Raw genomic sequence first — 18,539 nt, 5'->3', positions numbered from 1 at the left:
CCAAAATAGATGTATTCTAGCTACGGAGGTACAGTAAGAGCTTCGAGGTACTGAAAAACATTGTTTTATTTTGGGTACACTAGGGCGGGCTAAAGGGTGAGAGCTCAAGTATCTCTCCCTCGAATAACACACTCGGGTTGTGAGTGCTGCCATCATGATTTGAAGCCAAAACCCAGAAATATATTGGAATAATTGGGGGAACCCCAGTGATAGCAGAAGTACAACCAGCCTGTTCATTCATTCATTCATTCATTGGGGTGGTGAGCACAACCTAAGGTAGGAACTCTTAAGGGCCGTGTGCATGACAGCTAATAATGTTGACTGCCATTTGGAAAGGGAAATAGTGGAGTGTTGTGGAGGAAGGCATGGCTGACTGACAAGAACCCTGAATAGGACTGGTCCTGATAGAACATGAGGATTGGATGTTGTGTTGCAGGTCACACTTGTGTATTTTGATCCTGATAATGGGAAGCCACATTATGTGAATATCCAATATGCGCGCCAATAGCAAAACCTTCATGCTATAAGGAATTGTTGGTTAACTTTTAATACATGCATTGTCTTAGACTTGCATGAACACATGTGCATGATGAAATAATAGTAGAATCCGATTTTCAACTACCGCATGTATTTGGTTTAAGCAGATGCTCTAGGGACACAAGGCAAGACTTTACTCAACCTCCTGCTGCTACTGGTTAGCTTTGGTTTTAAAAGTAGCACCATAAAGCAGCAACTTAATGAAAAGCATTCAGTATAATTTTCTTGCATGTGTAGGTTTTGTTTCCTAATCCACAAGATAAGTCTGTTGTCAAACGTCTATGCACTATAAAAAAAAGGCAAATATTTCCTAGTTTTTCTGAAACCCAGTTTGAATGTATTTACAATGATGCATATTCAACCATTTCCCACATCAGATAAGGCCAGTATTGTATACACCTGGCAAAACAGGTAGGTCTGTTCTAATCCTTAGCAGCTGTGATCTTTTCTGTAATAGTAAGGGCATGAAAGCTAAATCAGAGCTGTTATCAGTCAACGCTAAACTGAAATGAACAAACAAGAAAGCAAAATCCCATTAAGCTTTGCAAAATGTTAAAATTAATATTCACAGCTATGTCACCTTCGCCTGCGACTGGACTGAGCAAGGGTGAAAGAGAGAGAGAAATCAATTCCACGAATTTTGGAGAATGTAAGAATGAGCTGAGAGCTTTATATCTGTCTTGTTGTCCATCTTGTGGTAGTGTCTGTGATTGGGGGGGCAATTCATACGGGTCAGGTGGGGTTGGAGGGTGAAGCATGATGGGCACTGACGGTTTCATATGCCTTCTTCAAATGTTCCATTGCCAAAGAGCAAGATGGGGTAATCTAGCAGAAGGGAAGAATCTTGTTGTGTTCTGTAAGCTTTACCTGAATAGCGATTGGATAGGGGAGGGTTACCTGTATCCATCTGGGATCATTCTTTCTCATCAGCTGTTCAAAACTCTTTCTATTACTTTTGCAATGAAGCCCTTGAGAGAATGGCAGTAATGAGCCAACACGGATTGCCCTCAAGCCACCACTGGTTTTAGAAATGCTACTTATGTCACGGGGTGAGGTGGGGTTAGAATTAAGAAGTAGTTGTGCTAAAACGCACAATTTTTTTCATTAATTTTTTTTTTGTGGGGGTCTGCAGTCAAAATTTTAATTAAGTTAGATTTGAATTAAGTATTTTATGACTATTTGCAGCAGCATCTGAGTGTGCTAATCAGTCTAAAAACACTGATTTACAATTTGATGAAACAAATAAATTAAAATAAACCCTGCGGTGGTGGAAAAGAAATCATACTGTGGTAAATAGGCAAACAAAGGGATGCGGGTGGCGCTGTGGGTTAAACCACAGAGCCTAGGACTTGCCGATCAGAAGGCCGGTGGTTCGAATCCCCGCGACGGGGTGAGCTCCCGTTGCTCGGTCCCTGCTCCTGCCCACCTAGCAGTTCGAAAGCACAAAGTGCAAGTAGATAAATAGGTACCGCTGCAGTGGGAAGGTAAACGGTGTTTCCCTGCGCTGCTCTGGTTCGCCAGAAGCAGCTTAGTCATGCTGGCCACATGGCAGTATGCCATCTCCCTTGGCCAAGAAAGCGAGATGAGCGCCGCAACCCTAGAGTCGGCCACGACTGGACCTAATGGTCAGAGGTCCCTTTACCTTTACCATGTTCGGGCTTCACAGATGTCTTCCAATTTATGTGGCTAGTTTTTGCCGCTGCCACGTGTTGCATACCAGCCTCTATATTCACATATAGGAAAAATGCCAGTCATGTGTTTGTAAGATACATAGCAAGAGCAAGTCTTGTGCAACAACAACCAGTGGCTGATCTTCAGTAATCTTATGCGTTCCGGATCACCCAGTTTGCCCAGACACGCAGAAACAATATGTGCCGGTCAGAACTGGGAATGAGCTTTGGTTGGCTGGCATCCTGATCAACTCCTAATGTCAGCCATTAAATTGGGCCCATCAGTGCAAAAGTCTTCAAAAAGAATTTTGTCCCACTTTTGTTTGTGTTGTGCCGTATGTTGTGCATGTGTGTGTTTGTGTTTCAGAGTGCTGTTGTCCTCTTAACATAGCATTTTGTCCAGAATGCAGTTTTGGATTATATCAACCTTAATGAAAGAAAGGGGGGGGGGTATTAGAAGCTTCCTTGCCTTGTTCCCTTGTACTGTATTGATTTAAAGCCCTGGCTGAAAAGTATAGCTTCGGGGTCACACATGCTGGCTTTTCGATTGGATTGGATTGTTTCAAACCAAATTTATCATTAAGTGTTCTAGCCATAGGGTACAACAATTAAAATTCACAACAGCAGGGGGATAAACAATAATTGTGTAGGCAAAGCCGCAAAAGAAAGATTCCATGAAATACACAAGGATCGATGAACGAATCTTTAAGTGGAGTGAGTGACTAAGCATACAAATCCTGAACAGTATACTGCAGCATGAGCACCCTTCTTAACCTTGAAAATGTCAACTCCCTTACATAAAATCACATCCGTATGAACAAAAGTCCGTGTAAACTGTCACTGTAGTCGTCATGAAACAAGCTGCCCTGTTTACCAGACTGCTACCTTTACAATTTAAGAATAGCTCTCTGATGAGCTGGAGCCCCAAACAGAGGAGCATTGTTCAAGATGAGATCTAATTCATCCTCTCCAGCTTGAACCTTGCAAAGATCGTGATGATAATGTGGTATATATGTCGTTCAAGAGAACAGAGCCTGAAACAATAGATTTGTATCTGAACAAGAAACAGAAGGCAACGCTTTGGCTGCGGATGGGAAGCACTGTAGAGTTGACAAATGGAAAGGTGTGAGGAGATGCTGAGACACAAAGTGTTCCACGCTGGAGTGCCCAGCGGAAGCTCTTTTGCCTCTATCAGACAAGCTGTGTATTCTCAACTGGTTTGGCCCAGGCTCCGACGTGAGTCACTGGACAGAACCTTTGCCATCTATCTCTGGTTTCTTATGCTTTGGTTGTCTAAAGCCAGTGATAAATACCAATTAACTTAGGATGCGGTCCACCTCATGTCAGAGGTTAGTGTCAGAGTTCGCCAATTTTAATGCAATTGAGCTTGCATTGTTTTCGCTGCGCTGCCGCAAGAAGGCAAGAGTCACCGTTTCCAGCAAACCAGCCTTCAAGCAACTAAGCCTTAACTGAGTCCAATTATGGTCTTCCACGATATTCATCACCTTATTATTCTGTAATTGTATTTAGAAGATTGTTAAGCCATGGCTCAGTGCACTAATACATGGGAGTTTTAAAAATATCTTAGCTTAATAAACACTGATCAATTAAGATGAGAGTGAATACAAAATGTGCACACAGATCAATGGCTGTAAAACATTACAGAAACTAGCAGATGTCTGCCTTGTTTCATTTCTACACTTTTTGTTTATGCATTTGTTTGCTGCTCCTACTTGAATAAACCCTCTGTCGTGAGCCATTGAAAAAGGATAGCAGCTCAGAAATCTCAGCCAGACCCCTTTTAGGGAGGTTAAACTGTGAGTTCAGTTCTGACAGCATAGCACCTGCTTGGTGTGATATAATCAACAATACACGGAACCCAGAGTACTTGTGTTTAAGCTGATTTAAATTCATCAGCTTCCCACCAACATCCCAGTCAAAGTACAGTAACTTGACTTTCTAAGTGGAAATGTCGAGAAGCTCCTTGGTGCTTCCATGAGCCAGGTGTGTTCAGTCGATGGCAGCTTTCATCCACAGAGCTGATGGGAATTATAATGGTATGATTGTGGATCCAACAATAAGCAAAGCCTGCTTGATGTCATGAATGTGGCAGAGCACGGAATTGGAAGTACAATCCCATCTAGAACAGGTTGATCTCCATCTCCTTGAGATTGAGTTTCAGTTTATTGGCCCTCATCCAGACAATTACTGATTCTGGGCACTGGCTCAGCACTTCAATGGCCTCTGCTTAAATCCAATGAAAAGGAGAGAGAGATGGAGAGAGAGAGGTGAACATTTTAAACATCACAATGGCTCCTTTTTCCAAATCCTCAAATCTACCAGCAGTTTCATGTAGGGACAAGATGGAACACTGCGTTTGAGCCATCTCTCTCTGGTTGGTGTTTCATTTAGGATCATTTCAGTTTCTGAATGAGTCTTTGATCATGGAGAAACAAAAGAGACACCTGGAAATTCATGGTTGACACAGATTCTACTGATACGATGCTGGGAACATAGATGCAGCTATTTGATGTTATTATTACTAACCAGGCCACCTCTCACCATAATTCTGTGCAGATTTGATTATGAAAGCTTCAAATTTAGTTTCACAATCGGTGCGACTTAGTGCTGGCTCATTCTGCCGGTGGACCATAATACAAATTGATGAGTCAATCATGTTTTAATTGTCTTTTGTCTAAGTATTATTTTAAGTGGAGTCTTAAAGTGGAGCCTGAAGTCTTTCACTTCCTCTGATTCACCATTTCACAGATTTGGGATAGGAGTGAGTACCATTGTACTTTGTCCTTGATCTAGGAAAATTCTTTGTCACAGTCTCATAGCACATGCTCTAGATGAGTGATGGCCAAACTTGGCCCTCCAGCTGTTTTGGGACTACAATTCCCATCATCCCTGACCCCTGGTCCTGTTAGCTAGGGATGATGGGAGTTGTAGTCCCAAAGCAGCTGAAAGGCCAAGTTTGGCCATCACCGGACTAGATGGACTTCTACATTTTGGACTCCTTTATCTGGGCTTTCTCTGATTGGACAGCCTTCAGGGTTGAATGCTGTCTTTGATAGGGAGCTTCTCCTTCAGCTCCACTAAGCAGAACAGTTGCTTTATTCACATGTCGGGTTTCAGAGGCCCTAAACATTATTTTACTATAATCACATGTTTCTGGCTTTCAAAAATTATTTTGAATGTATTTTGGGGTCTTGAAAATAATAATTAAAAGAATGTGTTTATGTTTGTGTTTTAATGGAAATTGGATATCTGATCTTTTGAAGAGTTGTTTCTTTACCTTTAAGTATACATCATGGAAAAGTTTTACACATAGACATACCAAAATTAATCAAAGTGCTACAGTCCCCTACAACCCAATAAATAGTAAATGTATTTGAAGTTGTCCCCTGATGTTAGTTCATACGCAAAATTAATTTTGCATTTTAAAATAATTAATAACCCGGTTCAAATATGCATCACCTTTGTTAATTGCATTTGACGCTTAGGGCTTTGGTGCATTTTACATTTAATTGTTGACACCTTCTGGAAAGTCGGTGCAACTGGCTTTTACAGTAGCTTATCTCTATATTTCAGTGGTTAATGTGGTACCTTGAATGGGATGTTTGGCCCATAGAGTAAATCCCTTACCCTAGAAAACTGTGGCCAATAATTGGCAAATATTGCATGCTGTTGTGAAAACAATCATAAAGCACCACCATTTACCAAAAAATTCTTCTATAAATATTTCCTTTCATCCACAATTAGATAAAAATCGAAGCACACCATGTTAGGAAGAAAAGTTTAATGCAACGCAGTGTGTGGCAGCTCTGGAAAAGGCAAATGCCATCCTATGGATCATTAGGAAAGGGGTTGAAAATAAAACTGTTAATAATATCGTAATGCCATTATACAAATATGTGGTGCATCCACACTTGGAATTCTGTGTTCTGGTTGCCACACCTCAAAAAGGATACCGTAGAACGGGAAAGGTTTCAGGAGAAGGTAAGCAAAACCATTAAAGGGATGAAGCAACTCCCCTATGAGAATAGGTTGGAGCACTGGGGACTCTTTAGAAAAGGCGATAAAGAAGGGACATGATAAAGGTAAAGGGTAAAGGGACCCCTGACCATTAGGTCCAGTTGTGGCCAACTCTGGGGTTGCGGTGCTCATCTCGCTTTACTGGCCGAGGGAGCCTGCGTACAGCTACCGGGTCATGTGGCCAGCATGACTAAGCCGCTTCTGGCGAACCAGAGCAGCGCACAGAAACGCCCTTAACCTTCCTGCCAGAGTGGTACCTCTTTATCTACTTGCACTTTGATGTGCTTTTGAACTACTAGGTTGGCAGGAGCAGGGACCGAGCAACAGAAGCTCACCCCATCGCGGGGATTCGAACCGCTGACCTTCTGATCGGCAAGTGCTAGGCTCAGTGGTTTAACCCACAGTGCCACCCACTTAAAGGTTTCCCTGTGGGTATCTGGTATAAGAACAGGATGCTGGGCTCAGTGGGCCTTTGACCTGATCCAGCATGGCTCTTTTTACCTTCTTATCATGTAACCAAATCTGATCGCTTGATAAAGGCAAAAGCTGGGTGAGTAGAAATGGTTCCAAAGCGGTAGCTGAGAAGGGAAACCACAGAACCGCACTCGCACAGTCACCTAAAAGTGCCCGAAGATTTTATGAGGGAACAGTTCAGTGCCCCCCCCCGGGGGGGGGGAAGTAATCGTATTTCACCTGGAGTATGTGTGCAAGTGACTATTTGGTGTAGGATAGTGGTGGCCAAACCTGCTCCTCCAGCTCTTTTGGGACTACAATTCCCATCATCCCTGACCACTGGTCCTGTTAGCTAGGGATGATGGGAGTTGTAGTCCCAAAACAGCTGGAGGGCCAAGTTTGACCATCACTGGTGTAGGACTACTGCTACAACTTTTTGACATTAATAGGATGGCCAGGACATGCTCTTTTGAGGTCACATAATGAAGCCAGCTTGCTGAATGTAAGCAGGTCTGGTTATGGTCATTGGGCAGACATGAACTTTACGCAAGTAATTTTTTAAAACAAATGCAGGTGTATAGAAGAGAGAAGCTCCTAATAATTTCATCGGGGCTTACGCAAGAGAGGTTTTGCAAGGGTTATGCCCAGTTGTTCCAGCTATTTATAGCATTATTCAATAGCAGTAATGCTGACAATAAGAAATAATGTCGCACAGATGTCAATTATTACAACAGCCATTGCAGCGCAGAGCTCTTGATTTGTTCTCCTCTCTCCGGCCTTATGAAAAGAAAATCAACTGTTTTATGTTACTAATGGAGTTACACTCTTTTATAGACCACCCTCATTTGTATAATGACAAAAGTCTATTTGCTCGTGATTTCCAAAAAGGACCCTGGATTTATTACTAACAACAGATGAGTTCTAATACTGCAGTGCTAGGCAAATGTCTGATTTGCATCCAGTCGCAAACCTAAAACGAAAACTATGCCTAATAACATGATTGTTCTGAAACTGTTTAGCATAATCACAAAATCCCGAAAGGTGCTTCAGTATTTCTTGGTGGCGGGCCTCATTAAAGTCTGTAAGCAAAAGAAGGAAATATCCAGTAAAGCAGCAAGAAAATATTGAGGAACCACATTCCCGGTTTAACACTAAAAGATGACTTCAAAACTATGGATCTGAGAGATTAACAGGCCTTACTTTCCTTGCCCAGGATTCTAATTTCCCCGTGGATCCTCTAACCTCCTCCTCATATTTGCACTTCTCTTTTGCAGAGAAAATAGTAGGTTGCATTTTGTTCCCACTCCTCTCAGTCTTTCTTTTAAATATACTACTAGGAAGTCACAAACCCGGTGCCTTCAGGTTTGTGAGAATATTATATCAGAAGGGTATTATAGCAACTATTCCACCAACCCAGAATCTCAGATTGGTGCTGTTCTAAACCAGAAAAGAGGAGCGGAGCAATGGCACAAAGCTAATGCCTCAAAAGCAAGATCATTGCTTTGATTTGTCAGCTGCAAGGGCCGAGAGACAGCGAGGTTACTGGAATCCCCTTCATCTGGTGTGAACAGTATTCAGGAATCCAGGAATCCCTGGCATGTGCAGGCAATGGGCAGGATATGTAATGGACATGTACAGACAAATGCAATATTGTTTTGACATGACTTTATCTGGTACCTTGAGCCAGATATAAATAGATAAGATATAAATAAAAAGTACATACATAAAGATTTATTTCCCGTGCAACCCTGTGGAGCTTGGTATGATGCAGAGTTCCTCCCAAGATCGAAGGCAAGTTGTTGGGTCTTTCCTTTCACAGCTGTCCCCCATCTGTCCAGGGAAATCCCCAGAGGCCGAGCCATTTTATAATAGGACATCATAGATAGCTACACATGCATTTTGAGAATTATGTAATGTGGTGCCATTCAGCGTAAGTAAAATGGTCTGCTTAGAAGGGGATTTCATTGTGTATATGTGCTTTTTTTCAAGTCAGCTCTGTGGTAAAGCATTAATTCTTCCTATTTTCTTGCAGTTCCAGATTATCAAGAGCAGGATATTTTTCTATGGAGGAAAGAGACTGGATTTGGATTTAGGATTCTTGGTGGAAATGAGCCTGGAGAACCTGTAAGTATTTTGACATTTTTAGGCTTGTTTTACCCTTTTTTTATCTCTTTACCCCGGAATTTTCAGAGCCACATTCGCCAGAATACGTGTCCGATAATATTTCATCTGCATCCTTTCAGCCACTTGATTTTAAAACCAAGCGAAACCAGAACAGAGTGCTGAGCTATGTTCTGAATAGCTAAGGTTATGAAGAGTGTTGATCTTTGTTCACATAGAGGTCTATTTCTGCTATCAACTGGCTTAGACCCCCGAGCTGTTTTGCAGCAGCTACTGACCAGAACGTCAACAGATGTTAGCAACTTTGGGCTGCTTTGATTTAGGTCACACTCGAGCCAAGGCTTCTGATCTTATTACCAGTCCCTTGAGCTGAATAAATACAGTCTCATTCAGCAGGACTCTCCAAGAAAATGAACGTCATGTTAAATAGAGGAGGAAAGGCACAATCATGGGTAAAGGACTGGAAGTCTAGAGATTTGCACTAGTAATGATCTGCTGAGCCTTTCCATGAATCTCAGGATCAAAATTCTAGAATTCGTTTCCCAGGGGCAAAGTCATACAATACATATATTCTTTGAAGAAGGGTGTTGCTTTTGCCTTCATAGGGAAATATGAAAGCGACTTGTATCAAGTGGGCCAATGCCCCATCTAGCCTAGTTAACAGCTGCTCTGGCTGGATAATTAATTTCAGTGGTTCTACTCCGCATTGGACTTAGTTGGCTACGGCCCCTAATTTGTAACTTTCATTACAGGTAATTTGTAAGATGCCTTGCATGCATGTGGCTCTCTTAACTGTGTTGCACCATGGGAACAGTAGTTCATGGAAATGGAAACATCCAGAAGAGGAAAAAAATACTTTTTGAGAACGATGGGATGATGGGCTATTTGCTGCCATGTCATGAAGACTTCTACACAGAAGCCTTCATGAGAGCCAGCATAGTGTAGTGGTTAAGAGTGGTGGAATTGTAATCTGGTGAACTGGGTTCGCTTCCCCACTCCTCCACATGCAGTTGCTGGGTGACCTTGGGCTAGTCACACTTCTTTGAAGTCTCTCAGCCTCATTCACCTCACAGAGTGTTTGTTGTAGGGGAGGAAGGGAAAGGAGATTGTTAGCCACTTTGACACTCCTTAAGGGGAGTGAAAGGTGGGATATCACGTCCAAACTCCTCCTCCTCCTCCTCCTCCTCCTCCTCCTCCTCCTCCTCCTCTTCTTCTTCACATGGTCAACTGATAACATCAACTTGTGTGCATGTGTAGAGGCCTCTAGGTTCCTCTGTCATAATACCGGGAGTGGGGGCAGTGCACAGATATGCACCCTGTATAAATCAAGTTAGGGCATACTTTTGCTAAGGGGATAATGACCCTGTTGGGAAGCTCTGCTTCCATGTTCAAAGTTTAGGAAAGTAAGGTTGTTGACCAAAGTATGGCACTGACTGACCCTTTGGGCCTTTTCTGCCATCCCTTCCACATTGTTGCCTCACTGGTATCATCCATCTGGGTCTGGCCCTTTGGGCACATCTGACATGACCCAGATGTATTCACATAACAGCCTGGATTACATTGATCCACTTGGCTAGAAGATGTTTGGGTATAGACTGAGGGCAGGGAACCTCTACCTTGGTGGGCAAATGCAGGCCTCTGGGCCTCTCTGTTTGCTGCTTGGGACTTACCCTGGTCATACCCCAACTCCACGGTCCCACAACTTCCCAGAGTATTTTTCCCAGCTGAAATGTGTCCTTAAACCTCTGGGTTGCCTGGGTGGAGAGATGTGAGCATTTGGGCGTGTCTAAGCAGCCTCTGACTTATGTATGGCTGGAATGTCCCCTAAGTCCGTTCTTCTGCCCCCTCTTGCACTGGTGTGCATCCCCTGGTTACAGTTGCCCACAAGGGGATGCAGTCCTTGACTCCGATATAAAGGTTCCCTGGCTATGGACAGTCCTGATTTGGTGCTGTGGGATGAGATTTCACTTCTTCCGCAATTCTGACAGCGATTCTTCTCTCGCACATGCACATGCTTCTCGCAGATTTACATTGGTCACATTGTGCCACTGGGTGCTGCAGATGCCGATGGCCGCCTGCGATCTGGGGACGAATTGATCTGCGTGGATGGGACCCCTGTTGTCGGGAAATCTCACCAGCTTGTAGTTCAGCTTATGCAACAGGCCGCCAAGCAAGGCCATGTCAATCTGACTGTCAGGCGCAAAGTGGTTTACACAGGTAGGTTGCAATGTGACTCGCAGGGGTGTTTTTGTTTTGTTTTTACTCCTGTCTCTGGATGAAAGTGAACTACTTTCTAAAGATCAAAAGCTTCAGGTTCTAGCAAAAAATAGCAATGCACCGTTCTGTTATTTATATTTTGCTTTTTAACCTCTGGTTTTTTTTCCCTGGTTTTTGTTTGAGGCTTTTCGAACACGGTATAAATATAGGCTGAAATGTTTTCAAGCTGAGAATTTGACTTTTGGTGATTAGAAGAGATATGTTGCCACTTTCCAAGGGTTTCCCCCCATTGGGTTTAGTTTAAATTTACCATTTTAAAGGATAATCTCTTATAGGATAAAAAATACTGTGAAACTGATAGGCCTGTAAAGTGGTAATCATTTTATAGCACTACCTGCAAGGGAGCACATTATTACCTAGCCATGTTATCCAAATCCTAATGTTGGATGCCAATGGTTCTGCCCTAAAAAAGGACCTTGCTGGAGCGGACTAAACTACATTTAGGCCATAATCATATACACACTTACCTGGATGTGTGTCCCATTGAACTCAGTGGGTCTTATTCTGAGTAGATAAGCGTGGGATTGCACTATTTATCCAGCAGTCTGTATCCAGCAGATGTTTTGGAGAAGCCTCCCTAGCATGAACAGCCACCCCCCGGTTGTTCCCAACAAGTTTCCTGCATATATGACTGTGTGCTAGTGCTAACCCAGAAGTATAGGAAGTGCTCCTGGGGTCAGAATGGCATAGCTCAATATCAAACATCAGGTCAATTGAATTGCATGATCCATGCTGGGCCCCCAATTGAAGTGTCAGTATAGACTTGGAATTGCCAGTGGGTGTGGATTTGGGAGGATGATTAAGATGGGCAGTGTGTATATATCTTTTTTAATTTTATTATTATTATTATTATTATTATTATTATTATTATTATTATTATTATTTCCCCAATGGCATTCTCTTAATTTTGTCTTTGGACCTATATGAAACTATGTTTTAGCATATTCAGAGTCAGGTTGATACATTTCCTCTGCATAAAAATAATAATGGAGGGATAGCCATGGAAATAGTTAAGGCAGAATACAAACCCCACTGCATGATTTTGTGCAGGAAAGATTCATTAGCAGGGACAAGCAGCCATCCAGTCTCATGCCTGCATATATTTCCTGCAAAATCTATATGAAGGAAATTTGCCTTCTGATTTTTAACATACCTCTCACGAATTTCTGTGCAGTATGCCTCCATGGAGAAAAAAAACCTTGCATACAATTTGGCTGTAGTGTGCCTTTTCTTCCTGATGTGGCCATATTTAGTACTAGTGGTGGTTTCTTTTCTGTACATAATTATTTGAAGTGACTTTACAAAATAATAATAATAATCAAGGTAAAATACCATAAATAAAATGCATGAAAACAAAACAGAAACAAGAAATTGGCATGAAAATTCCCCAAGTAAAAGTGTGATAACCCAGTGTTAATCCACCATGAAATCCACCACCAGAAAAAAACTAAATCCCCAGTTAAATATTTTCTTTCCTGAGTAAACAGGTCTTCATGCTATCAGTGAGTGAAAGAGGTGGCAGAATGCCCTCCTCTCTCTAGAAATATACTAGGGTATACTAGAAATGCACACCCAGAAATATACTTCCGGGTTTGCCACTTATGTATCCTGAAGTTTACGTAACCGGAGGAATACGTAAGTGCAGGTACGACTGTAGTATGTCGATCTTGACATTTCCTTTACATAATCAGAAATTCAGCAACTCGTTCAGTTATCTCTTGGTGTTGAGAGATGATTGCCTCTTTCCGAAACAGTTCCGAAAGCAGAGAACGAGGTCCCCTCCCCAGCCTCATCTCACCACAGCAGCAACCAGCCTGCTTCTCTGACAGAGGAGAAGCGCACTCCGCAGGGGAGCCAGAACTCGCTCAACACCGTCAGTTCCGGCAGCGGCAGCACCAGCGGAATCGGCAGCGGAGGAGGCGGGGGCAGCGGTGTGGTCAGCACTGTGGTGCAGCCCTACGATGTGGAAATACGCCGCGGAGAGAATGAAGGCTTTGGCTTTGTCATCGTGTCTTCCGTTAGCCGGCCAGAAGCTGGAACGACGTTCGGTAAGTGCAGAACGTGCTTAGAATCGCTTTGGCTTTTTAATCTGTTTCCTTGGTGGCTGGGGCTCTTTTACCTGCGCTCATAAGCGCCTCTACATTTCTGAGGTACATAAACTAACATGGCACACCGTTGATTTGTGCATCCCATTGCATAGTGCAGGCTTCCTCAACCTCGGCCGTCCAGATGTTTTTTGGCCTACAGCTCCCATGATCCCTAGCTAGCAGGACCGCTGGTCAGGGATGATGGGAATTGTAGTCTCAAAAACATCTGGAGGGCCGAGGTTGAGAAAGCCTGGCATAGTGGGTCCCATTTTGATGGGGAGTTTTGTCTTGCATTGTCCTGTATCGAGGCAGCTGAATTCAGCAACTCTTTCATTATAACCATTAATTACCTGGGTGAGGTCTTCTTCATTTCACCCATGGTGTTGTATCTCACGAGTAAAACTCAACTTATTTATGACCAACCCTGAGGCAACACTGTGAAAAGAGCCTGAGTTGATATGCCTCTGTACAGTGAGAATAATAATTACAGTTGCTAAACAGTAATTGCAGTTCATGAATGTACTCCCTATTCTATTTAATTAATATGTTTAATTGGAAAGTCAAGCTTTGGGAGTTGTTTCCCTCCAGGGTCTTGTTCAAAGCTGTATTAGAGGAGAGGGGCTGTTTTTGTTTTTTGGAAAGCAGACTGACATTTTGAACTCTTGAGTAATGACAGTAGTAGAAGAGGTTGTCACTCACTGAACTCTTCTCCAGCGACAAAGCCTGTAGGCCTGAGTTTAACGCAAGTGCCCTCTCTGACAGATGGCTATCCCTGGGAACAAACGGTGCTTTATTCTATATATGTACTTGTGAATAACTCTGGGTTTCTTAAAAAAATAAAAAATGGCCCTTTCACATTTATAGACATAAAAAAATATTTTGTTAAAATATTAATTTAACTGATCTTCGGGATGCACTCCCAAGTTCCCATTAAGTGAAACATGCAGACATTTAGTGGGGCCCATGAAATCACTGAAGGTAATGCTAGACTTAAATTTTGTTTGTGATACTTTTACGGCCCCTTCTCAGTATCTCTGCTGTCTCTCGCATTATGGTCACCCTGTGAGTTTGGGAAATGCCATTTATTTCAAGCTCTGGCAGCCAATAGGCATTCCAGATAAGGAATGGCTCCTGCTGTTCCAGTGAGTCTCAGTTTAACATTTACCACTATAAGCACTCCATGCGGCCAGCATCACATTTCCGAAGTGCTTCACCCACACACCAGCATATGTGTGTACATTGTATGTATTCTTGCAGTCTGGATCCCCTGTGGGTTCTGTGCTGGCATGTGCAGCCTGCCCTGCATGGTGCCCGTGCCTGGGGGTATGGCATGTTTTTGAACATGATGCCAACAAGTGGGATGCTTGCGCCAACGTACTTTGTCTGTGGCCGTGTCTTACGTGTCTCTTCAACATTCAGCTGAGGACCGTAGATGTGACAGACACACACAAGTCCTTTCCATGCAGGTTTTGTTTCTCCAGGCACCAGAGAAAGCATAATCTAAACTCAAGCATCCATCAATGGTAATTAGCTGCCCCATACATCTTAAATGTGGCACGGGGATGGAACTGGAGGTTCTTGAAAGGAACCCCCCAGACATAAAAAGAAATAGGAGAGCTTCTTTCTTCCACTGTTTTTATACCTGTATCTAGATATTACAGCAGAGTCTATTCAAATCAATCTCAATGTTGGGTTAGGGAAGAGCTTCATTTCTTCCGTTATCCAACTCTAACATGTCTAAACCTAAAACTTACTATAATAGACTTTAAAATATGGTGTGCTTCGTTGCATTGCTTACCCGGCAATGTTTAGTAATCCTGCCTGCAACATGTAACATGCACTGCTGTTAATTATGACAACAGGGGTTCCTGAACCACTTGTGCTAAATGGCCCTTTGCAAATTCCGAGAGATAAGAGTTCTTCTGTCCCCAGAGGACAGAAAAAAGCACATTTGGAATTGCATGGGATAGCCATTCAGTTTTGAAAGGGCCTCTCTGACCATCTGTGATGGCTATTAAGAAACCATCATTGCTGATGAGACGATGAAGCAAGTACAGTTATGGAACCAGTCAAGACACACCAAATTGGTAGTAACTCTGAGGTGCAGGGGGCTAACATAAGGAGACAGTCCTTCCTTGTGATGGTGTAGCATATGAGCACCCATTCTACATATATATGTATTTATTTTTTTACTCTAAAACTCAATTAACCGTTGTGAAATGTATTGGAGTGGTCTCTTAAATAAGAGTATTCCAAAGCCTCTGCTTGCCCAGATCAGCCAGAATAAGAATGATGAATGTGTTCATTTGTGAAAAGATAAATTTTCGTGGCTAGAAATATGAGCAATGTGGAAGCAAATTTATGTCTTGACTTGACTCCCCCCCTTCTGCTCCCCAGAAAACACTTCTCCCCTATATTTTGCATGAGATGCTTGCCCTTAGCTACAAAGTGTGTGACTCATACCCATAGGGGGTTTTTGTATCGTTATTCCGATCTCACAGAGGTAGTCTGCTGAGATGGGCTGAGCTACTTCAAAATTGTATTCATTTAGTTGTCTGGGTGTGTTAAGGAATTAGCCAATTAAAGTTACTCTCATGTGAAAAAGCCAGGAGGGGGTGATACTCACCAATGTAAATTATATAACGACCAATTATCATCAGTTATACTGCCTTCTGTTAGTGAGTAGGCTTTTCCTCATGTTGCCATTTTAACTCATCCTTCATTGTGATCTTTTTGATAAAGCACAGCATAAACATGTGTTTCAAACTACTAATAAAAATGCAGTGCAAGCATATCTTTGGATGAATGAATATTATTTCCAGCCACTTGGAAAAAATTACGTAGGTGTGATGGGTATGACCACATTCAGATTCAACTGCACCCACTTACTAAATGCTAGTCTCTATATCTGCCTTGGGCAACTTTTGAGAAGTACACACGAATGTGGAAAGGAAGTGTTGTGAAAGCTAAGCAGTGTCAAGGCATCAGTTTTTGACTTTAAATGTTTCCTCAAGAAGTCAGATCTGGGAATCTCAAACGGAGCTGGTATTCTGAAATCAAATTCCAACGGTAGATTAGAGGAAATAGAGGCATGTGCCAGAATTGATGTCCAAACCAGAGATGAGAAGCAAGAACAGTACAACACATTAGGACTTGCTGAAAGATGAGTGTTGTCAAGATAGTCAGTGGCCCGGGCTGAATCAAAGCAAGGAAAAAAGCCAGAATCCTGCAGCCAGTTAAGTCCAGTTCTGGACCCCATTAAAGTATATATCCATTAGATTAGTAGTCCATAAAGTGATCACCCTTGTACTGAAGATAAAGTGCTGTTGGTTTAAAAAGAAAGAAAGAAAGAAACTAACAGAATGACCAAAAATATTTCTCAGCTCTCTCTGCTTCTTCTCCGCCCCCCCCCCACTCTTCTACTTTTAAGTTATTATAGAACAATTATATCACAAAAATATTTGTGGGTTTTGTCCAAACACAGCGCCAGCCTCGCATTGTGGATTGAGTTGGGCTTACGCATTGGACTCTTAATCGATGTGATGGCTTTGCCTACTGTTAAATCGTTGCAAAAATTCTGAAGCCGCAACTCTGAAAGCTGCACTGTTTTTTGCAGTATTGTCAAAATATCACTGCGATTTAACGTGCATTGAATAGTTAAAATTTGAAAGCTATTCTTCTTCATCCTAACAATATAGTAAGAGGCACCAAATTTATTTCATTTTCTTGATTGGCTTGTATCCAGAACGTTTGGACAACTGGGCTTGCCTGCTGCCAGTGGAAATAAGTTGCTATATCTCCACTTGTGCTAACGCCAAAGGTTTGCTGGAATGTTGTATATATTCTTTCTGGTATAAGATACTAGAAGGCATATTTCTAAAATAGGTTTCTGTGAACTTTACACTGTATATCACATTTTAAGTACTTTTAGCAAACCTCTTGTCACACATTGCTCCCATTTTAACAGATTTCAGTCTCTCGTTTGCTACAACTTTTGTTACCCCCTCATAACGCCACATGGTGCCAGTGAGTAGCATATTAGAAAAAGGAGGCAGTGGCCCAAATCACACTTCAGCCATAGCCCCACGGGGAAACCTTGAGCTTTTCACTGTTTCCCCACCTTCAGTTAAAATGGAGGTACAATATAGAGAGAAGAGGGGTGGAAATGCAACAGCATGACCTAATAGCATTGTGAGGATGAATGGAACAGTGGGAAAAATTGAGAAACTTTATTGTTCATGGATTTCAGGGTAGGTCAGTTAATACTACCTTTGGAATATGCCTTGATTTAGGCTGAATCATCCCCAGTGATTCTATAAAGTTGATCACATGCTGCACAATATTTCCTGACAGCTGATCCCTTCTGGTTAAATTCTAGTAAACAAATTCTAGTAAAGCAGTGATGGCCAGACTTGGCCCTCCAGCCCTTTAACCCCCATCATCCCTAGCTAACAGGACCAGTGGTCAGAGATGATGGGAATTGTAGTCCCAAAACAGCTGGAGGGCCAAGTTTGACGTAAAGGAAACAAGTAGCCAGTGTCCATATTCTGCTGCAGCAAAAGAAATAAGAATTCACCTGTTTGTTAGAATTCACAATATGTGTTAGGTGGTGAAAGGAAATAAAATGCATTCATCCCAGATCACTTGCTCGTTTTCTCTTGGGCGCTCCAATACAGGGGTGGGGAACTCCAGATCTGATGGGACTTCCAGCTCCCATCAGCAACCAGTCCTTGTGGCCCATTGACGGTGATGATGGAATTGGAACCCAGCAACACCTGGTTATGCCACAGTTCCCACACCTAATTCTAAGCACAAACACCTGGAAACAAGCTCCACGGAAACCAGCGGGGCTGACCCTAAAACAAATAAATGCACTTAGATTTTGGGCTTGCAACCGAGAGCTGTTGTGGTCAGGTTTGGGGATTCCCCACCCACTTTTTACCAAGATCGCAAAAGGGGAAGAGTTATCAAATGGTTTGGAGGCGGGTAGCTTTGGAAGGCTGTGGGTGGAATTCGTCCTAGCACTAAGTCTCTCGTTCCTTTGACGCAGATTTCTGCTTTTGCAACGAAGTGCTCCTCCCCTCTCCTTTCCCCTGCATGCCCCTTAAATCTGTTTTAGGGGTTCCCCCCCAACCCTCTGGAGCAGATTTGGGGAGGGTGCAGTGCGCACGCAGGAGAGGGGGTGGGGAAAGTCCCGTTGCGCAAGTGGAAACCTTTGTGCTGATGGGAGGCTGTGGATGAATGCCGCCTCATATATTCCAGTCCTCCTGTCCCTTCTGTAGTGACTCTGCTCCTTGCCTCAGATAGTTCCCTCAGATAGGAGGGGAAAACAACACCCAGTTCCCTTCTGCTTTTA

At 42.8% G+C, this 18,539-nt stretch overlaps 1 protein-coding gene across 49 annotated transcripts in view; it reads left to right on the top strand.

Moving 5' to 3' along the window:
- The window catches only part of MAGI1 (membrane associated guanylate kinase, WW and PDZ domain containing 1), a 485,140-nt gene that overhangs the window by 450,119 nt on the left and 16,482 nt on the right, over positions 1 to 18,539 (top strand). For 25 of the 49 annotated variants that reach the window (XM_083424561.1, XM_083424577.1, XM_083424567.1 and 22 more), the window contains 3 exons: positions 8,731 to 8,822; positions 10,844 to 11,036; positions 12,851 to 13,144. In XM_083424561.1, the coding sequence (XP_083280687.1) occupies positions 8,731 to 8,822; positions 10,844 to 11,036; positions 12,851 to 13,144 (579 nt within the window). Of the gene's footprint in view, positions 1 to 1,108; positions 1,187 to 8,730; positions 8,823 to 10,843; positions 11,037 to 12,850; positions 13,145 to 18,539 lie in introns of all 49 variants that reach the window. The other 24 variants (XM_083424555.1, XM_083424587.1, XM_083424600.1 and 21 more) reach the window with 1 other exon arrangement.

This window comes from Podarcis tiliguerta, assembly GCF_965153285.1.
Source record: "Podarcis tiliguerta genome assembly, chromosome: 2".
Lineage (NCBI taxonomy): Eukaryota > Metazoa > Chordata > Lepidosauria > Squamata > Lacertidae > Podarcis > Podarcis tiliguerta.
The sequence above is the reverse complement of the archived record's forward strand: the minus strand, read 5'-3'. Positions and strand labels throughout refer to the sequence as shown.